The 24,545-nt window shown below is 37.6% G+C and overlaps 1 protein-coding gene and 1 long non-coding RNA gene across 2 annotated transcripts in view; one reads left to right on the top strand and one right to left on the bottom strand.

The window, feature by feature from the left end:
* LRP1B (LDL receptor related protein 1B) overlaps positions 1-24,545 on the top strand; it is a 620,609-nt gene that overhangs the window by 235,162 nt on the left and 360,902 nt on the right. Inside the window, exon 3 of the mRNA XM_015635304.2 lies at positions 21,130-21,267. Within this exon, the coding sequence (XP_015490790.1) occupies positions 21,130-21,267 (138 nt within the window). The remainder of the gene's footprint in view (positions 1-21,129; positions 21,268-24,545) is intronic.
* Positions 2,407-6,993, bottom strand: LOC117244702. Its single transcript, XR_004498256.1, has 4 exons — positions 6,935-6,993; positions 6,253-6,332; positions 3,571-3,637; positions 2,407-2,657 (listed from the first exon to the last, which is right to left on the bottom strand). It is a non-coding gene; the product is annotated as an uncharacterized LOC117244702 (long non-coding RNA).

Here is a 24,545-nt window from a genome sequence, read left to right as displayed (position 1 = left end):
TTACAGAAAGGGTAGAGAATATTAATAGCACTAAACAGAAGAAAAATTTCAATTATGAGCCTAATAAACAAATTACCCTAAGATGTGTTGCGTGTGCTCTTAGTATGTAGTTAATTATGCATGATCTAGCAGTCATTTTTTTGCTTTTCCTCTATATTTGATTACTTGAATTTAATAATTTACATACTCTCCATCAACACACCCTTGGGAACCCTCATCTCATGTTTCCCAAATTAAAGCCTCATTGGTTATGTTAAATGAAGCTAAATATATAATTCAGAAAAATGAGAAGGACCAACTAGTATTGACAATTCCTCATGGAATTCAGGGTCTAGAATAAAACTCATGTTTAAATCTCTCTCTACACCTTGTTGGAAGATTTTATTGAAATCAAACTTTCACATTTTTCCTTTAATATTTCTGGATGATTTGCATAATTATATGCATTTCTGGAGGGAATTACAGGGTGTTTATTATAGTACAATAAACATTTTATTTGAAGTAAGTGGCAACTGTGAGTATCGTAAACACATTAAACCATGTTGTCCTTATTTCATGTATGAGGTTGGTGTAGAAAGGTTCTGTTCCTTAAGAATTAAAATAAAGTTAATTTTACTTTATATACCTTTAGTAGCAACATTTAATTTAAAGGTAAATGTGCTGTGGTTCTGCAGGTGTTCAGCTCTAGTCTGTGTGTTCCACATGGATGTGAATGATTTGTCCAGCAGTTGTGTATTCTGCTTCAATCTGGGAAGTTGTCATTTTTAACTTCTTTTAAATAGTCCTGAATAAGTAGAATAATTACTCAGGCCATCAGAGAAGTATTTTTTTTTTCTGTGTTTTCTACTTCAGTCTGGCTTTTTGGATGTCTGATGGTATTTTTGTTATTGTTTTTCTCCAGCTTGTGACTTTTGTCATTTGATTACATTGCTTGTTCAGATTAAAGGTTTTGTTTTCTGCCAAGAACCCAGCTCAGGTGTATCTCTACAAAAGTATTAAAAAAAAAAGAAAAGAAAATCAGTTGCAAACACACAGGGAGTGGCTTTTGCTGAGTGGCTTAGTAACAGAAAAGATTTCTCTCACTAAAAGTTGGTAGCTTTTCATTAAAGGGTCACCAGGATAAAAGCAGGTGTTGCTCTTGAAGATGTATCCACTGAAACACTTATCAAACCCAGTGCTCTCAAAGCTTTTTTTCTATTCTAAATGTAATTACTGTTCTTCAACCTTCCTGTTCTTTCTGTCTTCTGAAAATTATTCCACATACATTATATTGTATCTTTTTGCTGACATTTGCCTTTTCTCTTTTTGAAGTCTCTGTCAATGTAAAATGGTGTTTTCACGTGCTTCCTTCATGCCTTAGCTAATGCAGAAAGAGAAAAATCAATGGTGGGTGTGTTTTTTTTATCCACTCTGTGCTCTCCCTTCCTTTCACAAAGCTGCTTCTTCTGACATAAACTCAGCTAATGGGACAAGCAACCAAATATCCCACCTGGACCTGCCTTTCTCCCAGTCTTCCCACCACTTTAACCAGTGTGGACAGGACTCTTCCCTGTCCTCAAGACACTGTGACATCTTGCTCTGCACTGACACTTCGTATTTTGCAAGGATTAACATTTTCTTTGCTCATTTTGTGTCAGATGTGGATGGGTTTTGATAAAATTGGGTTAATGAACTCAATGAGAATCAAATCTCATTCATAGTCCTGACAGAATCTGGAATAATTTTAATTTAGTAAGAAGTTTAATCACATGTGCCTTATCTATAGAGTTCATTTGGCTTTTGTGTTGTCTTTTTTAGTTTGCTTTTATTTATCTTTTGTTTGTTGGTGAGATATGGGGTTTAGATGAGGGAAGGGCAAGTTTTTTTCCCTTCTTAACTGTTTTTATTCAGGGCTGTTTAGTATCAAACCCCAAAACAGGGTCAAAGCCTGATTGTTATGCTGGCCTAAGGAATAAATGTCAGAGCTGAGGGACTTTTCTCCTGAGCTTGTTTGTGCTCAGCAGCCCAGGGAAACTCTACCAAGGAGCCATTACAGCCAGATCTGACAATCATTTGGATCTCTGTGCGTGTCAACAGCTGCTCCCGGATCACGGGTGACAGAGACATCTCCAGCTGGATGGAAACTGATGTCAGGTCACTCAAGCAGACTTCCCAGCTGTTGAACATAGATAAGTTGTAAATCACTTTTGGTTAAGAGAAAGAAAATATGAAAAACTTACCAAAGCCACTTTTGAGAAAGCACAGGGAGATCGAGGTGAAGAAGTGATAGAGAAGTTGGAAAAGCAGCTTGAAAAGGAATCAATTCCTTCACAGTTCAGTAACTATAAAGAAATTCATATTTCCTACTTTAATTTTTGAAGCTTGTTGTGACGATGCAGCCTTCAAACAAGAAGTCTTGCTAAAAACTTTTCATCTGAGGGATGGAACTGGTGATTACAGCTTTGCCACCAAAAACAAATGATGTGGGTTTGAAGGATGGCGTGCTTGGCTGACTTGGAGACACTTACACGAATCAGAAGTGATAATCCATTTCTGTAACATGTGGTGCACTGTTGCATTCCAGGATGAACACAAACTTTGCCGTGCTCGAGGGATGGCTGAGCTCAGCCTGACTTCCCAGCATCACCACACTGCTGGATTTTGCTCCTACCAAGTTCCTGTAAAAAAAAAACCCACTGGGCACAGTGATTACAGAATTGCACAGGGGAGGGAGAAGGGGTTTAATCCCCTACAGCTTTCTACTGGGAAACTCTTAGAAGACATAATGAGAATTAAAGAGAACTTGACTGCCAGCTCTGAGAGTGCTTACGTGTGGCTGTGCTCTGGCTTTCCAACAGGCTGTGATTGGAAGAAATCCCTTCCATTAAAAAACACCCAAACAAAAAAACCAAACAACAAAAAACTGAGCTAGCAGAAAAACTTCTTGTTTTAAGTAATTTTCAAAACTTGGAAGAAAAAGCAATACTCCTTTCTTCACGAGGGAGTTTGGCCAAGTTCAGTGCAGGCATAAAATCAATTTGTCCCCATTGAAAAGTGCTTTTCATTTCACTGAGTGGTGTCCATGAGGGGCCAGGAGCTGGAGTTGTCTGTCAAGGCTGGAAGAACTCTTGGAGCATCACTTGTTCTTGGTCTAAATGTTGATACCTGATAACATCACCTGCCCTTGTATCAGAAGTGATGGGAGATAGAAGGCTCCAAGCCCTTATGAAAATTGATTATTTGATTTCTTAAATTCATTTGATGCTGTATGAAAAACCGAAACAACAGCAAATGAATAAACCCCCCCCTAAAAAAACCAAACAAAACCCCTCAAACTTTATTGAAAAATGCTGATTTCCTGCAAGTGACAGTAAATATGGTTATAAACCAGGAAAGACTTGCAGTGTAAACAGAGCAGAGCCAAAGGATGAATTAGGCAATAACAACCACATCTAAGAGTATTTATCTGTCTGAGGTATCCAGCACCAACCAGATGGTTTCTGAAATGCTGAACAATTTAAGCTACAGGCTGAAGGAGTCTCAGCTTTCCCATTGAAAACAAAGCAAAATTATTTTAGTTACTGATCTTACCAAGGTTGTCCTAGAGCTGCAGTAATGAGCAGTGAAGGCACTTTGGGTATAGTCTCACAAATATAAACTGCAAGAGAGAAAATTACATTGCTATGTTAGGAGCTATGTGCTTCTGTTGGCATATATGGACTTGGGTGAACAGAAGCTGCTGAATTTTTTAATTAGTTACTGTGCATAGAAAATATCACTTTAAATTAAATGTTATTGAGCAAATTATGAAATCAGAAAGCATGGAATAATCCAGTGAGTGTTCATCAAAGATGTGGATAATTCAAGTTGTGTTTCTTCGGCTCCAGTTGAGAAAGCTCAATTAGATTTGGTGGACAATGTTCACAAAACAAGCAGACAAAATATCTTCTTCCTTTTGCATTTCTGCTTGGAAATAAAAACGTTGTAGCAAACCAGCTAATGAATATTAGCAACAAAAAACCTAGGAAAATTCTGACTAAAAAAGGACAAGTTTAAAATCTATACAATTCTACACGTGACAAAAGGGGTCATTCCAAAGAGTGCCTACATTTTGTTACAAAAATCTTCTTTGCTTTTACTGACCTCTGTTGGGAAATCTGCTTTTCTAGAAGACAAGAGAATAATGGTAAAAATGCAGAGTCTCCCTGGAATTGCTGTGGCCCAGGCACTTGCTGAAGCTGATGAAAACAAAGATGCAAAAGTGTGCAGAAAAAATGAAATCTTAGCGGTAAATAGAGTTTTAGAAGTGAGATGAAATAAGTCTGAAGGAAAATAAAAAAGGACTATTAATAGTGTGTGGTTGGTGGACTAAGAAGACTGAGCCACCATTGTGAATACACATCAAGAGGAAAATTGTATTTAGTTAACATTTAGATTTCTTTCTTCAGATATAAAAGGACACTAATTGTATAATTCACAGTTCATGTTCAGAAAAGGAAGAGATTTGCTCTGAATTAAAAGTCATGCTATGGAAAAGCCGGGCAGGAGCAAAATTGGCAGTTCTGCACAATAGGCCAAGCATGAATTCCATTATCCCCATGGCACAGAGAGCAAAGCTCTCTGTACACTGCCCAAAACTGGGTAAAAGTCAAAGTGTGGAACAGGGAGGAGGATGTTCAGGACAGCAATTAGTCAGCAAGTAACATAACCCCCCAAAATAAGGAGCCCAGTGATGAATAAAACACTGTGCCTGTCTTGAAATCTACCTTTTAAACCAGTTCAAATCCTGGCAGTGGACGTGCAGAATTCCAGTAATCTGATAAACTGAATTTGAAGATGTAAAACTTAAACTTTGAATAATTTCTTGAGAACAAAGGATTTTTGGGAGCTCAGAATGCCTCAAGACTTTAAGTAGCTTAAAAATGGGTTTCTGCTTGGAGGTGCTTAAGTCTGGGACTTTTTTTTTTCCTCAGAAACCATATCAATTTCTCTAAAAGCTCAGCTGGGAGCTAAAGAAGTTTACTTAGACCTCTGACTGAAAATCTTTCAGGTAATAGCTGGTTGTGTCTGCACACCAGTAAATACACAAGGAAACAATGTGAGTACTGACAGGGTTTTGGGGCTTTTATGGAGCTCTACAAATCTCCCTCTTCTTTATCTTCCAACATATAAAGGTGCCTTCATGGAAGTGAATAAATGATCCATTTATCTATTTGTGGACATACAAATACATTCATTGAATATATAGTTATGTCAGACTTTATTTTTTCAACTCATTTAAATTAGGCAAGAAACTGTTTTCCTACTCATCAATCAAAGCCTTTCACCAAGCACTGTAGGTCTTAAAAAAAAAAGTGCACAAAAATGTTATAGCAGATGTAGATCTTGAGGGGGTTGGCTTTGTTTTTATATTTTTTCCCCCCATTTGCTGCATGTGTCTGTTGCCTAATTTCTTGTCTCTTGGTGGCATCCCTCCCCACAGCAGGAGGGTTGGAACTAAATGATCTTTAAGGTCCCTTCCAACCCAAAACATTCTGTGATTTTTCTCTGTCTCTGATCCTGGCTTATGCTTCCAGTATTTCTTTGTCTATGCAGATATGTTTGTTCTAATACCAGTTTTCATTTCATTTTCTCCTTGATGCCTGTACTGACTGATGGATTCTGTAGCTGCTCTGCAGGCAGTGTGAGGGGGAGAAACTGTAAACTAATATTTACATGAGCCACTGCCTGGAGCAAGGAGCCTCACAACTGTAGTTTTATGAAAGCAAATGGGAGAAGCACTTCTGTTTAACTGCAAAATCAAGGCCTTGATATTTATTTGGATTCTGGCTCACAGGCTGGGAGGGTTACTCGTTATTGCTCCTCTGACAAGAGAGCAATACCCCAAAGCAAACCTGAGACAAGCAGAGTTGAGGAATAAGATTCCAAGGAAAGGATCTGAAAACTAGGGGATATATTTGCCAGGAAAAATGGGGCCAATTCTTTTGTATTGTGATCTCAGCTTCAATACCTTTCTTTTCATGTATAAAATAAATGCACCAGGGTAAAGCCAGTGACTGTCAGGCAAAGGCATGTGAATAGCAGAGTCAGGACTAAAGAAGTGCTTAAAAGTGGATTTTTTTTAAAATAAAAACTCAAAAAACAAAGACCACTAGGAGGCAGAGATAACAAAAATGGGAGAAAGGTCCTCCAAACAGCATATTGAATATATATATATATTTTTTTCCATAAAAGCATCCAAGGGACAATAGCAGAGAGAAAAGGAAACATCACCTTTCAAATATTTGTTGCAGTTAAGAGGTCCCGAGACAGAGACCCATTCTTCATGGTGTAGACTTCTCCTTTTTCATCATCTTTAGCATGGGAAAAAAAGGAAAAAAGCATATGTGAGAAAGGGCATGAATAAAAGATACATTTAAAATACTTCCTTCCAACTCCATTGTTTACTTATATTCTTTGTAATTGAGAAATTTGGGTCAAAGACCAGGAAACAAAAAATTTAAAAAAAGAAAAATTTTCTTACATTCTTTTAGAACTGAAACAAATTTCAATGGCACAAGAATGAAACATCATTTTTGAACCAGCAAAATGGGGATAAAATGTTCCCCCAGCTACTGATCTTATAAGAACATCAGAAAAATCTCAGAATGGGAGACTCAACCATCACTAATGGACAGTAAAACCAACACAATTGATTTTGGTGTCTGTTTTTAGTCAGACACCAAAATTTTTAGTTAGTTTAGAGGACAAATGCAAGTTTTGCTGTGCTGAAGCCCTGATGTTTTTCCTTTTTTTAAGCAAGACTAACAAGGTAAAAATGGATATTTGGGTGCACCACTGAATCCCTACAGGCTTTGTTCTTAAAAATTAAGTATTTTCACCAAGCAAACAGCTGCAGGGTGTTTGTGTGGCAAAGGGAGAGCTCTGAAAAAGGAGGCTGTGGAAATGCACCTACCTCCATCTTCTTCAGCCAAACACAAAAGGACAAATCCCTCACTCCAACCTTCTCAACCTGCAATTCAGGCCTTTGCCCAGGAAATTACAAACAATATTCAGTCTCCTCTTGAAGCAATTAGAGCCAGCATTGATGTAGGTAAAGCCCTCAAAGCTCAGGCTGATCCCAGCTGGAATTAATGATAAAGGGGAATTAATTATTTTGAAGGTAGTTTGTAGCAGCTGAGTTCTCATCTCTTCCATGATGCTCCTGTGTCTTGTGCAAACACCTCCCTTTCCAACTCTTCCAGGTGCTTCTACATAGCAGTGCTTTGAGCAGAAAATGAATTTCACTCATTGAGTTCAGGAGACTTTTCCAGTCTTAGCATTGAATTTAGTTTTCCAAATTTCATCTAGTTTCACTCCACATGCTTTACGAGCTCTGGATCTACACCCAGAACATTTTGAAGGTGTGAGAGGTAATGAGCAGACAGAAAATTAAATATTTGCAAAATGTTTTTAAAGCAAAATATCTGTGGACACCATTGACTGCTTTACTTAGGAAAGAAATAAAATGTTTTATCTGTAAGAAGCTGAATGTTAAAAAAATGTGAATGGGTGATAAAATCACACCCTGCTCTTGCAGGAGCTGCTTAAGGTTAATAGGAGTTGAGCATGGATAAAAACTAAGCAGTGCTATGAAAAGGAACACAAATATGTTCCTTTTAAGCTCTAATCCAGAAATACACAGCACAAAGACCAACCATGGAGATTAATAGGATAACATTGTCAATGTAGCAGGCTTTAAATTGAATCCTTTAAATATATGTGTCCTAAAAGCCCTTAGGAATGTGTTCAGGTAAAATATGAATATTACAGTCTTTTCTTTCTGAGCTGCCTTCATCAGAATAAAGTGACTTTTGTGCTTCACCAAATGCCAGTGCACAGCAGATAGGTTCACCAACCAGAAATGGGATTCTTGAAATTATATTCAAGTAAATGAACTACTTCTCCTAGAACCTCTCTCTAAAGAGTGTAAATGATTCTGACAGCACTCAGACTCACCCATGTGTCTTCTGCAGTTACCAAATACAGACTTTCTGTCATTATTTAGACAACCATTGTAGACTTTATAAAAGAACAAAACAAAACAAAACAACAAAAAACCCAACCCCTCCCCCCAAAAAAACCCAAAACAACAACCACAAGTCCACCAGCAATATCTGTTATGTACTGTATATTCCTGGAAAATTTCTGCTTTCTATTTTAAGTGAACAATAAATGTCCTTACTCTAAAGATACTTAAATTGCAGCACTTATTCCCAGCTGCACTGAGCCTATCCTTTTTTTTTTAGGCATTGCTGATTCTCAGCAAGAATTACTGAATACTGAGTCACTGGTAATATTTTGGAACCATGTCTTAAATTTTTTGTAGGGCTTTGTTATATATATAAATTTGAAAAATAATCAGTTTGATGTCATTCATGTCATCCCTTTCCTGGAAGAGGAGGACTCATTACAGAGTTGGACTTGAAAATCCCAAGTTCATACTAGAAATTTCCATACCAACATGGCCCAGTTTGCTACAGGTAAATCAGTGGGAAGGAAAATATCTCTCTCTACTCAACACCCATATATGCAACAAAAATATAAAAGATTACATTTTTTAATTGTCATGAAATTACAAGGACAATTATATGTTTTTTCTGTCTAAATATGATTTTTTATTTATTTATGTTTTTTAATTTTACAGATGTATATAAGAACTTTAGAATATTTGCTAAATATAGGCCCAGGATTTTTTTTAATTTTTATTTTTATTGTTTTGTCATATAGAATTCTTGTTTTTGAATCATGGTGTGTTAGCACAAGACAGTAAAAAAAAGTTTTAGACAGAAATTCCACTTTCATTTTGACAAAGTAGCATGTCCTAAGGTTTTGAATATTATATATAAAACCAGCATAATATATATCTTCTTTATAAACCATTTTGACACTTTCTTGGGTTTGATATTTGAAAACATTACAACTATTCACCTGAATACAGTTTTAAATCTCGAGTCTTGACACTTAAAGCCCAATATTGGAGGAAATAGTCTTAACAGCAATCATCAGTCCAGCTCACTGCACTCTGTTGGAATTATCTGGAAATCTTTCCACCACTAGTCTTATTGTGGAAGAGGAAATACTTTCCATAAACCATTTTTTATGCCTGTTAAAAATAGAAGCTTGTCTTCATTTCTGTTTTCAACACACTAATTTTACCTAATAATTAGTTTACTACCTTAAACTTCTGGTTCAGGTACATAACAGCTTTCTAAAATAATATTACAGATATGTTATGTTTGTTCTATGTCTGTTTTGCTTGGTAATTTTATTACCATTTAACAGATTTAAATGGAAGAGGTTTGATTTTATTTCATAATTTCATAACAAGTTTTGCTATTTTTTGTTGTTGTTTCTTTGGGGTTTTTTTAGTTTTTTTTTTAAATTTATTTTTAAAGTTGAATTAAGTTTTACACAGGATTTTAATAAGGGCTTGGATTAATTTAAATATGAGGTTTTTTTATAAATCAAAAGGATGTTTTCTCATCTTGGAGCATAACTTTTAAAGATTGTTCCATGACACCTCTCAGCTAGACCTTGATGAGTACCAATAAAGTCTGGATTTCTTGGTAAACCCCCTCTGAAGCTCCCCATGATGGAAGTGATTTCCTTAGTCAGAAATGATGAATCTCATGGCTTAGCAGCTATTTTATTGAAGAGAGACGAGCAGAGACACAAGACTGAGATCATAGAATAGTTTATTGGCATTATAAGTTGTAGAAAAAATGGTGCCAGATATGGTAAAAGATGGAATGCTGAACATGGTTTTGGTTATTGTCTTCCAGCATTTTGAGTGTTTTCTTTCATTTCCCTCTGTCAAGGTCCTTGCACTTCTGGACTTCTTTTACTTTTGAGTCCTCTGAAGGTTTCAGCTCTTCTAGGACATTAAAATATGCTATAAACAGTGAAAATATAAATGCTCAGCTCTGGGAAGCTGTGCTGTTGGTGATGAGGAGGAAAATGTCTCTGTGCCTCTCCCTGGTGAGCAGAACTCAGCAGGCAAATAATAATTTTAACCCCAAAGTATCCTCTCTGTATTTCACATGTAATTGTTCTCGCTTCCTCAGACTGGCCAGGCTTAATGCCCCAGTCCCCTTCACTTGATGAGGATTCTGCTGCAAGCCAGGCATGAGCTCCTGGAAATTCCAGTGTTCTGGACTATTCTATTAGTGGTGAAATTCCAACTTCTGTTTCAAACATGATCATAGAGACTTGAACTTGACTTGATTTTAAAGCATTACCTCAGACACACCCTGAACACTCCAGCTCTTTGCAATTTGCACCTGCAGGAAGCTCCAGGAGCTCCTGGGCAGGTGGGTAAGGATCAAGTCTGGAGGTGTTTGTGGCCCTGAGTTCAGCAGAATCTTGTCTCAGGGGGGATGAGCTGGATGAGCTGGAAGTTTCCCCATGAATTTCATTAATACTTGCCCAATAATGGGGGAAGATCTGCCTTGAAAGGGCTAAAATACACTGTGGCTGTGTCTGACACAGGCTCTTTGTCTGCTTCCACCCCCTGTTATCAGGATTATTTGGGTTTTGTGTAGGGAAACTGATACAGCCAGGACTGAATCACATTAAATAATGCCTCTTTAGAATTATTCTAAAAGCACAAAAATGAGCAGGAGAGACTGTTTAATTTTTTACTGGTAAACATGTGAAACTAATTTTCTCTCTGAATTGTAGTACCTGTAGCTGTACAAAGCCTTTTAGAAGTCTCTAAGAACTATTAATGTAACATTTCCTGTAAGCAATACAGGATTTTTTTACCAGTTGTCCTAATTTTTTTTCACATCTGAGGTTTTGTTCTCCTATTTACATCACTAAGGAAGAGAAGACACATAGATGTTGTGAGAGATGGAAATTTTACTGTGATATACACACCAACAGATGTTATTTCTTCTTCCAAAAGAAAGAAATTCCAGGTCACTTTATAGTTATGGGCCAATACTCAATCAAACAGGACCCTCAGTGTCTACATAACACAAAACTCTGCCAATTTTATCTTTTTGACACACTGTAAATTCCAGCAAAGCTGATTAAATCTTTTAAAGTGTTATATTTTGTACTTAGAGCAATTGAACTTGGTTCTCATCCTTTCAGTGCATGACTAGGTAAGAAAAAACAAGTAAAGCACTTTAATTGGATGCAATTTATACTTCTGTGTACAAAACAAAAAGGAAAAGTTTATCATTGCAAACCACCTAGCTTGGCTGAAAAATGCATAAGAACTAAGTTAATCTTTAAAATTAATAAGTAATAGAGATTTAATTTTGTTTTCTTTAAAACCCAAACAGTTAGACAGTGTTTGAGACTCAAAGCTAATTTTTCATGTGATTATAGAATACAGCATTTTAATTGTAATTTTTTACCCCAAAATCATAAGTGAAACATGAGTGCATGTTGATGCTAACATCATCTGCTGAAAAGTGTTAAAGTCTTGCAAATGAGATGAAAACTTTGTGTTTTGCTGTTTAAAGTAAGGTGTTAAAATATCAATGCATGTTTTAGTCCTTTCTTGTTTCCAAAAATGTCTTATCTTATAAATTTCATCCAATCCTGTGAAATTTCATGTTATTTAGGGCTTGAGAACTGCTTGTGTGTTTGAGATCCAGTTGTGCTGATGGAAAAGCGAGCTTGGTTTATTCCTTCTCAGTCCACAGACATTTCTGAGGTGGTGTGGGAGTGCAGAAGGGCTCATAAGATGCAGGCCTTGGGTTTCCATCAGAATTTCCACACTTTGGTATTGCTAGGATCCACTAAAACTCTTTTAAGTGGATCTTATTTTAATCCAATTTCTGAGTCTAATGAAGAGCTGAGCTGGAACATGTCCAGAGAGATGGATGGTGTGTGTAAATGTGCTCACACACACTTTTACATTGTCAAATACACCTGGGCTGCTGCATCCAGCTGTTCTATTGCACCATTCCACTGCTTAATAGAGAACATTTACAAGCACTTTCCTCATGACATTTGTACACTTTGGCTATGTAAACACCTATAACGTGAGTGTTGATGTGTTACAATACCGCTGGTCTTGGGTATTTTAATTGTTTAGGTAATTAACACTTCTTTAGTTCACCTCATGCCATTTCTCAGTGAGACCCCAGCAGCAGCCACTTCTGTGCCACACACAGACATCAAGTCATTACAGCAGCTGACACAGAGCAGCCTTGAGATGTGTGACACTAATTAAATCAAAATCTGCAAATTAAAAATAGGTTCTTTATAACTAATGAGGAGTGACCATCTACATGAGACAATATTCATTTTTTACCTCATTGATCATACATTATTGCTGTGGTGTGTTGTAGTAAATCACCAAAAAAATCCATTAGCAAAGCTTTTCTGTCCCTGCAAGTACAAAGGATATCAATTATTTTTGCTTCCTGTGAACATTTTTTTTCTTTCTCTTCCTCATTGACAAATATTTGCAATGCCTTTCCTTAAAAATAACCAGGGAATATAAATTTTCAATGATTTGCTTATGCTGGTAAACACAAGGATCTCCCTTTATATTCTGATACATCCTTCATGCAAGAGCTTAGTAAATGTATAGATTAGGTTTTAATTTCTCCACAGATAAATATCTTGATTAGTATTTCCTGACTGCAAAGAGGAGGTTTTTGATAGCTTGTGTGAGATAATGCTTTATCTTCCATACTATATTATATTGCAAGACTGCATCTTTTCACTTAGGGCAATTTTAAATGAAAATTTTAAGGTGAAAAGTTAAATTTAGGAATATTTAAGCAATATCAGAGGTCTGAAAACTATGGAAGACATGTTTCTAATATCCCAATTCACAGTTCCAGGTTATTATAGAATGGGGTCTGGGAAAGGTGAGGTACTATATTAACATGGTAGTAGGTCATCTGTGCTTCATTTGAAGCAGTGGAGAGAAGGTTTTGATTTAAGTAAAATGGCAAAAATGAGGATATTTATCTTGACTTTAGTAAAGACTAGATTTTTATAACCTCTTCCATAGGAATGAAAATGTTTCATAGAGGTGCAACCCTGCTGACAATAACTGTAGACATCCCAAGCTCCTCAATTCTTTGAATGTGTGATTTTCACTGACATCAGGAAAAACACAAGCACAAACATGGCTTGGACTTTAAGTCCTTTCAGCTCCTCTAGAAAGTAAAGTTAGGTGTTTGTGTTATCTTCTTCCCTAAACTTAATTTTCATTCTGGTGCACTGTTGCAGTCTTTGAGCACTAATTATTAATTATTTTGTTTATTCATTGATCTCCTGACACTGAGGGAATGAATATTGGAACTCCCCAGGCTACACTAGTCTCAGTTCCTCTCCTCTTTTCCATCACTTGTTCTTTGTTTTTAGCTTGTAAGCAGACAGGCTGCAGAGCAGTGGGGATGAGGTCAAGTTTGATGTTCCAGTTGTGGCCATGGATTTCACTGATCACACTTAATGTTTTTTTAAAAAAAAAAAAACATTTTCCCATTTAATCCAGAAATTGTTACATTTAGAGCTGTTCAGTGAAAAAATTCTCCAGTTTTATTGAACTGTTACATTAGATGGAAGTTGGCTGAGGAGTTGGTCTTGTCTCCCTTTGCTAGGTGAATTTCCTAGCTTGAGGTAATTTAGGGATGCAAAATGTCCAACTTCATTTGGGAATATGGATGGACTTTGCTGTTAATGAGCTGATTTTACTATTACCAGTCTCAATACCTGTATGTTTTTTATAGCTTTAGTGGTAACATCAGTGTTAGGTGGGAATCACACTTAATTTAGGTTCCATTTCTGGTGGCCACCCCAAGAGCTGTGCTCTGGCTCCAGCCCCATCCCAGCCTGTGACTGCCCAGAGGGATTTTTGGATAATGATTCAGCACTAAGCTCTTGAAGAAGGATTTCCTCCACCTCTTTTTTCCTCTTCATCAGCTTTTGTGCAACCTTCAGCACAGCTTTCCCCCTGTCCCCAGTGGCCATCAGCTCCATTACAGGAGAAAGGCTGAGTCCTGTGGCTCTGTTAATTATTTACATCTGTGCAGTGAAATCTGACATGCAGAAAGCAGTGAGCAGGAAACAGAGCCAGAGATTGCTGGAGAACCATCTCCAACACAGCTGACACAGCCCTTATCATGGCACTGTGCATGGTTTGAAATGAGGTATCTAAAAAATTAAAGTTGTTGTGTAATATTAGATTTAGACTGCCTTGCTGTTTGTTTTTGTCTGGTGTGTAGAAATCCACACAGAGGAAAAGATGAGTGTATTGCATCACTCTAAAAGTGTGATGGCCATAAAGCCAATATCCATGTGCTGGGTGCTGAGCCTGTGAGTTTGTTTTTACACAGTTCTGGTGCTAAGAGTGTCACAGGAGTACAGGAAGGGGAGTTTTGTGAGCCACTGCAAGGTTTATGAAGCTTTACAGCCAGATAACCTCTGGAACTGTTTTGCCTGCTGTCTTGTGTAGAATTGAGAACCATTCTTTGGAACCAAATTTTAATATGGATTTATTTTTTTTGAATTATGTATTTTTGACAGACCAAATTATATGTCACATAATCATTTAGGTTTGAAAAGCCTGATAAGATTATTGAGTCCAGCACCACTGTGTTCACCACCAACCCATGTCTCCAAAGGCCACATCTACATGTCTTTTAAATATCTCCAGGGATGGTGACCCCACCACTGCCCTGGCCAGCCTGCCCCAATGCCTCATCACCCTTTTGAGGCAGAATTTTTTCACAATAACCAATATAAGCCTCCCCTCATGCAAATTGAAGCCATTTGCTGTTGCTCTATCACTTTAGAGCCAGAACCTCCCCTGGCTGTCCCCTCCTGTCAGGGAATTGTGCAGAGCCAGAAGGTCCCCCCAAGCCTCCTTTTCTCCAGGCTGAGCCCCTTCCCAGCTCCCTCAGCCCCTCCTGGGGCTCCAGCCCCAGCTCCATTCCCTTCCCTGGAGTCACTCCAGCCCCTCAAAGTCTGTCGTGTGTGAGGAGCACAAAACTCAGCTCAGGATTCGAGATGAAGCCTAAGCTGATCAGCACAAGTCCTTGATTGGATTTGGGAATGTTTGGCTGGGGCAGCTGTTTTTTCTGCTCCCCGTGCAGAGCAGAAGGAGCTGTTGCCATCCCTGCGAGGGCAGGGAGCAGACACTTGTCAGCAGGCGTGTGAGGGCTGCCAGCACAGATGACTGCTCGTCAGACTGCGGTGACTCAAAAGCGTCTTCTGATTTCTGAAGTTCTTCATTTGCTCGTTTGTTTCTGTTCATTTCAGTGTTGCTTTCCCCAGTCTTAACTCCCCTCTTAGCTTTGGTCATAAGCTGTGACTTCTGTGTGCTGGAGCTGCATTTGCTCACTTGCCAACTCACAAAGCCACTGCTTGCCACTGGTTTTATTGTTTCTTGTGAAGTATTATTTTGGAGATAGAATGCTGTGGCTGTGAGGTCAGAGTTTGCACTCTTCACGTTGTTACAGCACAATACCTTCTACTTTGCTCTTCTTTTCAGTTATCCACATCCTGCTGTAAATGTTTATTATTCTCCTTACATGGGCAGCTGAATACCTGATTCAATTGAAGGTGACTTCAAATTTATATTAATTATCAGTCTGCATGGTTGAATCAAGCATATGGATAAAAGTAACTATGGATAAGGGGTTACTTATGCTACATAAATCCTTATTAAATATGAAATTCTTTCTTTGCATATATATAAGATATCACAGAGTACAGGTTTTAGGTAATTTCCATACATTTATCCCAGTGTTTCAAAATCTTGGTATTAGAAATGTGCCTCTAGTCTGTGTAAAAATTGACTTCATAAAGCATTAGATACCCTCTGGGTTTAGTTTACACTTACATTAACTCTTAACTACAGAAATTAACACATAGTATTCAGCCACTTGTGACAGTTCAAATATTTAACTTAAAAAAAAAATAAATAGAAAGAACAGAAAAACCCAATATGAAACCATCTAATTTTCCCATAAAAGCAACATCTTCATTAAGGTACAATATGTCTTGTCTTGGCAGGCACAGAGACATTACTTTAAGTTGTTGTGATTAAAAGTTTTCTAAAAGATAAGCACTTTTGAAATCCCTGGTTTTCGATAATGAACTGGGCAGAAAATAAATCTAAACCCCCACCTGTGCAAAGACAACTCACTATTAAAATTGTATCAGATATTTTATGTTACTTTGGCCACATGTTGCAGGTTGCTTCTTGCTGCCAAGAGCTATTTTAAAGAATAAAGTTTTAAAATCAATTCTGCAAACTTAAATGTCATATTCCACAGTAGAAATGGTTTACCAGCAGTGCTTCAGAAGAAAGTTAACAGAGAGAAAAATCCTCACAGTTTTATATTTGTGTTTGACAAGTCACATACTCTTTTCTACCACAGTGTTTTCATTTAAACCCATATTTGTTCAGAAAGATCCCAAAATTTGTGTCGATTCTTCTGCTTTAAGATAGAATTGAGTTCAAAGGCTGTGGAAGAAGGTTTTGTTCAGGATAACTGCTCACTGTGGAGAAAATTCACTCCAACACGACGCTTAGGAAAGCAGGAAGGATGTGCAAGTCACTGATGTAAAACACAAATGGGAATTTTGAAGATGTCCCACAGTTGGGTATAATTAGTTCTCATGGCTGAGGACAGCCCAGGATTAGAGCTGCTCAAAAAATTCTGGTCTTGAGGTAAATTGGATGCAGTGATATAAAAGGATATACCACATTTGGCTGCCTTGTCTCTTGTTTAAAATTCCAACTACTTGCCTAAGTTGTTCAAGGAGAAAGAGATTTGTAAAAGCATAGTTTAGAGAGACAAAGATGAAAAAAATAAAAAAAGTAGCAGCTTTGATGCTTTTTTTGGTAACAGTAGTCAAACAGAAGCATGACTTATTGAATTTGCAATAATTGGGTGTTTTACTGTAATTTAATAACTTCCTGTGAACCTTGAATTTGTGCTGTGCACCCAAGTACAGATGGAAATTTGCAAATATCCTTTTGTCATATTTGCAATCCCACTAAACTTGTCAAGTTGCACCTCAATTTATGTTAGATTAGAGAAAATGTTTCTCTAAAAGGATTTTCTCTTCAGAAGGAAATGTACATCATGAAATCATATTAATTCATATTTTTTTGCTAATTAAAACTAGTATATTGTTTATGGTAATAAAAATAGTGGAAGTAACCAGTTTGTAGGGTCTTGGTTGCATTCTCCAGTTTGAAATTTAGTAGAGCAGGAGCCTGAGGTGAGGCAGGCAGAGTTTTCCTTCAGCACAAATTCACAGATGCCATGTGAGGAGTCTGATGAAATGTCCCTGCTGCTTCTGACAGAGGCATTTAATATTTTTTAACGATGCTTCTTTATTGTGAACCCAGAGCTCATGATTGATTCCTCCCCTTGTCTCCTGCTGGGAGACATCACAAGGACTCCTTTACCTCTTCCCAACCCTCCCAACCTAAGGTCACCTTCCCTGAAGGGGCTGGAGCTGGATTCCCTGGGACCTGCACAGAACACCGTCCATTTTCCTTCCAGCCAGTGTGACACGGTGTGACCCATTCAGAATGGCTTTCCTAGGTGGTCTGACAGCCAAAGAAATCTGGATCCAAAATGAATCTTTCTCCTGTTTCCAGCCTATCTCCAGGCACAGGTTGTTTTCTGGAGATTTAGGGAAAGAGCAATAATCTGTTCACCTGGCCATGGGATGTGCCTGGCCTTGATACCCTCACTGATCCTGCCCCCCACCCCCAATCCCTAGGGCAGCACCCAGTGCCCAAACAGCCTCTCCCAGGGCTGGGACAGCCCTGCCTGCAGCCCTGGGGCTCTCCCATGGCCCTGGCCTGGCTTCTGCAGCTCAGCTCTTTTCCCATTCTTCAGCCATCTGTTCCTAGACAATTACTCACAGAAACAGTTGGAGATTCTGCTGCCTGAGCCGACTCTCTTGAGCTGCTCACATCCTCTTTGCCCTCCAAGCAGTGTCCCAGGATGAATGTTTGAAACATCGAGATTCTGTATTACCATAATTGCAGCCAGTAGTTTTGACTATTTTTCTACCAACTGGCAAGGCTAGGAATTATTATGTCTTTTGAAGGGAAGAAAAGACACCATCCATCTTTTATATTCTTAGCATTCTTGCACTGATGTAAAATACACCGAGATTATTTTGAAGAAGAACACTTTTAAATTCCTTTTCCCGAAGTTGACTTGATAACACTGCCAGAAGTGGCTGTCTGTTGAAGGGAGAGTGAAGAGGAGTAAACAAGATAAAAAGCTACTCTTCTTTATTTGCATTAGACATTTCAGAAAGTGCAGCAGCTGGGAAGGATTCAGTGGGAGAAGGAAGTGCTGCTTCAAAGGCATTACAACATGCAGCTTGATTTTGTTTTTAATTTTTTAATTTTTTTTTTTTTCAATAGAGGTGGTAGAAATTGTGGGCAGGGAGGCCTGCTGTCTTATTCTACTGGTGTTGATGGTTGAGACTTATTACCATTTAGAGTTATTTTGCAAAGTCACAAAACTTCTATAAAATAAGATTTTTTGGGACTGAAGCTCATCTTCATTTTTAAGCCAAGTTGCCTTCCATCACGCTTGTGAAAGGTCAAAGTACAGATGAATTTATCTTAATCACATGAATAGTGGAATTGCTTCCAATCCTCTGCTCTCACAAGTGGTGCACAAAATTCTTCTCAAAACCAAAACAATTCAAGTAGTACTTCCTGGAGTGTTTTTCAGAGTCCTATCCTATGTTCCCAATCAAAGAAATCTAATTAGGAAGCTCCTCTATTAGTATTTAGAGTTAAAGAATATGTTTAGAATTGCACAATGTGTATGTCCTGGAGGATTCTTGTATTTTAAAAGCAAGTAGCATCAAATCAAAAATGTTATAGACAGGAATATGTCAGACTAATCTATTAAAGGTTTAAAATTTAATAATAGATTCATTCTTTCATTCATTACATTTAGGATATGTGTAAATATGTTTATATAGTTTTGGTCACAGATCTCAAGGTTTCTGTTTGTTAAAGTGTGAAAACCCTCTAGAATTCTAAGGTTGATAGTAATGCAGGTACCATGGTTCACATGTTTCACAGATCTAATTTTTTTTAATGAATGTGCTCTGTTTTAGAAGAAAAGACTTTTTTCACTCCACAAATTCTATCACAGATGCTCTAACACAAAGAATAAACAAGTTATTACTGGCAAATCAGAAAATTAGTTTGGTTTTGTTACATGTGAGGTGCCTTCAAGTACTGATGCAGCTGGGATGGGAATCAAATTAAACCTTGTGGTTTTATATGACCTACCTGACACTGAGCATTGGGCTGCTTTATTTTAGTTCTTCCTTGGAAGTTCTGCAGAGTCAAACCAGTCCTGGAGGAGTGCCTGACACTGCCAGGGGTTGTAGGTACTGTAGGGAACACCACATGCATGAGATGCTTCATGGCATGGGGTGTCCTGCCTCCAGGGTACAAAAAGAGGAATAAAATGCCTAAAGCCCAAACTTTCTGGTTCTCTGGTTCCCATTACCATAGCCATCAAATCCTGACATCTAGGATAAATTTTGATCAACTTTCAGTGTTCTGTTGCTAAGTTCTTCTTATATATTACTGAAAAATACAGGGAATATTTTCTTTGTGAAATGTTTTAGTCCCTCTACATTTGGATTGCATGTATTTAACCCAGGGCATGGTGAGAGCAGTTTGTGTTTCATCCTGGGAGCACACAAATCCTTTGAGACAGGGTACATTCATCCCCAAAAGCATTACCTTTCCATCCCCAGAGCCAGCATGCTGTGTCCCTGTTAACCAGGAATTCCTCAAGGAGGTCACTGGTGTCCCTCCATGGGTGCAAGGGATGGAGCTGGAAGGTCAGAGGAGGGAGCAGGGCATTGCATCCCACTTTCCTGCCCTAGGGATGTGCCCTTTCAGGGGTTCCTGCTTTGTCTGGGGAAGGAGAGCACTGTCCTGTGCTGTTGAGGGTTTTCTAATTGGGAGAAATTTTGTATATTATATTTAATGGTCTGTCTCAGAGGCATCTCCACTTGTTATAGAAGTTGTAGATTCCCCTCAAATGGTTTGTCCTGATGACTCCAAGAGACAAGACCTGAGAAAGCTGAGATTTTCCAACTTACTAATTGGGGAGCTTTCAGCTACTGCCAGTGATTTCTGTCCTTCCTCCTGGAGTCAGTGCCTTGGAGGAGGTGAAAGCACCTTGCACTTGGGCACCGTGCATCCAAGGATAGATTTCCCTGAAGGACTGTTACAACCTGCCAGAGTTCAGCACAGACCCCAGGCTCCAACACAAAAAATCAAGGAGGTTCAAGTCAAAAAAATTTCCACCCCTTTGGTCTGTGAGTAGCTAATGATATGAAATGTGTAAATTAAGGTTCAACCTCTAACTGAGCCAAGCCCTTCAGACCTCTAAATGTTCTCTGCTGTGTTAAAAATCTCAGTCTTCATAATGTGGAATTATGGGGGAAATTTTATCAGTCAGAACCCTTTCTAAGAGATAAACAAAAGTGATTCTCAAGAGTCCCTAAGCTCCCTCAAAATTCCATGAACCAAACACTTCAGGGAAAAGGGGACAGAGATAAGTGATTGCAGCTGGGGTGGTATCCCAAAGGGAGCAATCACAGCATCCTTATCCTCCCCCTTACATCCTGGACTGTGCAGTTTCTGAGGCAGTCTCCTGGGCTGGAGCAACAGTTTCTGTCATTTAAAACAGCCACAAATATGTGACATTTATATGTATTTTCATAAATATCTACAATTATCTGCACAGCAACACAGTGGAAGTAACTACTGGTACCTATTACTCTTGGTATGACTCTTGATAGGATATTCACAGGACTATTGAAAATCTTATGATGATGCTTTTTAATGTCTGCAAAGCTTATTTTAGCGACTGCAAAACATATGTATTTTAGGAAATAATCCTCTGAGCCATTGATTTGTAATTGCACTAATCATTTCTTGATGACTTTATGTGTGATAACAAGGCCCTAAAATCTGCAAAATGAACAAAACCTTCAAAATGAACTAATACAGAGTGCTGCTGTTATCTTTAAAAAAGAAACAAGGTGCAGAACTTTCTTTGCCTTGTTGTGGATGTGAAAACACGTGTAAGAAATTCTCCATCTGTTCTTTAGGTCCTGAGGAACCAGATTTCAAGTGCAGCCTGAATTTCATCAGCTGCATTGGTACCAACAAATGCATCCACTTGTCCCAGCTCTGCAATGGGGTCTACGACTGCTCCGATGGCTACGACGAAGGAGTTCATTGCAGGGGTGAGTGAAAATTGTTTTAACCTCAAACCTTCCACTGTATTTTCTTTTTTGAGTTCAGAGAGAATCAGAATTTACTCCTTGGGAATACATATAGGTATATATCTGTGTGTGAATATATGTAAAACAGCCAAAAGTGAACTGATAAAAGCATATTTTAATATGTGTTTCAAGTTAAGTTAGAAAAAATATTTTGTGTGAACAAAATGCAAGCAAAAAGCACACAGATTTTCATTTTTTCTCCTGCATTAGTTACTAAGCTTACATGATAGAAACTCTTCTATCAAAAGAAGGACGAGGAAACCCTTTACTGAGCAAAAGTGGGGCAGCACACTGTTTGCAAGCATGATTTTTGTTTTGCTTATAACTTCTGCTTTAAAAATAAAAAAAATCCAAAGAAAACCACAGAAAAATATATCAGATTTGCTGTGAGCATTATTTTGCATGGAGGACTTTGTTTCAGAAGGGTTTTATGCAAATAATCTGCTGTTTAATAGTGTAGTCACCAAATTCTGACAATGAGAAATATTAAATAGAAATTGGTGAAGGTCAGCTCTTTAATATCCCAGCCCAACTGAGATGACTTTTTGAGGTCTGCATTGGGGATAGTTCTAGGTTTTCTGGGGAAAATCTTGGAAACCTGGAATCAGTTATTTTTAATCAGTAGATTTCCAGATGAATGATTGGTGATGATGCTCAACAGATCTCGCTTTGCAAACCAGAAGCTGAGAGACAGGTCCTGGGACTTCTGCTGCAATCCAAAATGACAATATACAGTGAAAGATACAATTAATGCTAGAGTTCAGAAAGTTAAATTAGAATTTAAAATTTCATGTGAACATATTTTCAGAGCTGTCAGAGTAAAATCTAAGCCCACACCAAAAATAAGCCACATGGAAAAAAAACCCATAAAATTAAAATTAAGAGAAAAAAAAAAAAAAAAAGTCACCTGGAATTAATCAGTACAATACTGCTGACTTTACAAAACTACAAATAGTTATTTTTATATAACCAGGTGAGGATACAGGCTGTCATAAAAATATATGAAAATTCTTAGTCACAATGATAGGAATAATTTCTTTTCTTGAAGGCTCAAGTGTTTTATAGTCCTTGTTCAATAAGCATTACATAAAATCAAAATTTGTGTCAGCATATCAGGTTTAGCACTGGGCCCAGTATCCAAAAAAAAACCCCAGAAGTTTCTGGGCCAAAGCATTATTTGGCCTACACTGAAACTTTCTGAAGTTGCAGGTGAGTGTTTGTCAGAGAATAGTATTGATTCATTAAGTTCTGTTTAGATTTATATTCCTCAATATTTCATGTTTCTCAATGTAAATTACTTTGGATTAAAAATTTCCAGTGCTGAATAATTAATATAACTGTCTTTTATTTTTGTTGCATTTTATGTCTTTAAACCACCAGATTAATGTAATCAGAAAAAAATACACAGACTAAAAGTAAAATCCTGTGTTAGTGGCAATGAAATATGTTTGCTTTTCTTATTGTACATGTATCCTGTATTTTGGAATATGGAATATGATAGCACAGAAAATACCCAGTCTTTATTCACATCCTTTTAATTCATGCTCAAATACACCTTGTGAGTTTCATGTACACAAATATGAAATCTGCCCAGTGGAAAAATTAATGTCTGCTTTAATAAATCACCACAGAATTTGGTAAAATGGTCTAAACAAATATTTGTGCTAGACCTCACAGAACATCTACATAATGAAGTGTCACAGTACCTCCTCATCTAGGAAATGGTTAACAACTCATTAATGTTGATTTTTGTGCCAGTTCCATATTTTTGCTTGCTTATTGCGGGCAGAATTGAAATTATCAGTGGACACATTTCTGTCAACAGAGCCAAGGAATATAGAAAACCATAATTTTACATTATGATCCTGTAGTTTGTTACAAACAACTGCCACTATACTGCCACTTATACACTTGTGTATATTTACCACAACTTTCACTAAAGGTATTATGTTATATTCCTATATATATATCAAATATTTGGTATGATTTTCTTATAGTTGTAGTTATTCTCTCTTTATATATATACATACATAGATAGATATGTTTATAAAAAAAATGTTTGGGTAAGCTTTGAGTCATTCCTCATTACTTTCTGAGTCTTGAGCACACAAGTCATATGTTGAACTCATTTGTGCGGCCAAAAGTTGCAAAGTTACTTCAGAAATCCATCAAAACTGTTAGCTTTTTCTTTATATTACTCACAGGAGTGGCATTATCAATTCTGCTGAAATTAACAGGGCTCGTGTGAAATTTGTGATGGAGGAAGGCAACAGCAATTTTCAATATTGAATTGCAAAGGGCCCAGCTGGTCACAGAGCTGTGTTAAAATAATCTCTTGCTGGGGACACTGATAGTGCTATGTAGATAAGTCACAGCCCAAGCACCAGGAAAATCAGTTATGGTTTGAAATATGGAGGTGTCACCAGGGCAAAGCCCATTTCACTGCACAGGTAACTCCAAAGGGGTGAAATCTCTAAGAACTAATGGGCTATAAGTACCCAGTAAGTGGAATTATTCTGATTTCTTTCTCTAAGTTTAACATTCTCACGTTAATTCATTATTAACGAGCTTTTAGAGTTGTATTCAGGCCTGCACCTTTCCCTGGCAAGGGAAAAATATGGTCATAGCTCCAGTGTGAAATGGTAATATATGGGAGATTTCAAGGAAATAGTAGTAAATACAATGACATTCCTGTATTATCATCTTTTATTTCAGGCACATATGCATTTTTGCTGGTGAATGTAATGCATAAATTCAGGAGAGGTTGTGGCAATATGAAATAAAAAATGTTTTATTATGCATGGTTGTTTCACATTATGTTTTCCAATGTCCTTCAGAGGAGAAAGGGGTGTGTAATTCACTGGGTTTGAACCTCAGAGTATATAATAGTGATCAGACATCTGTATTTGGTCATTTTGGATTACTTTTCATTTTTTATCTAATTGAAGAATGCTTTAGGAAGGCTGAATAAGGGAGAAATCAAGATACATATTAACCCCTCCTGTAAAGTTTATACTGGGGCTGTTCAGCTTTCTGATACTTCCAGCAATTCCAGGATCCAGCCCTGCTGGCTGGGGGAGTTCACACCCATCAGCTCCTTGGAGATTTGAGAAGGTTCAGATAAAATTTACCAGTGCCAAAACCAGAGCCAAGCTTGAGTAGCTCCAGTTGAAGACTGCTCCAGATCTGCTCTTGGCAATTAAGCTTCTTTCTTTGACACACTTCTTCAGGCTTCTTTG

Source organism: Parus major, chromosome 7, assembly GCF_001522545.3.
Source record: "Parus major isolate Abel chromosome 7, Parus_major1.1, whole genome shotgun sequence".
NCBI classification, from domain to species: Eukaryota; Metazoa; Chordata; class Aves; order Passeriformes; family Paridae; genus Parus; species Parus major.
Note: the sequence above shows the minus strand (reverse complement) of the source record. Positions and strands in the feature narration are given on the sequence as shown.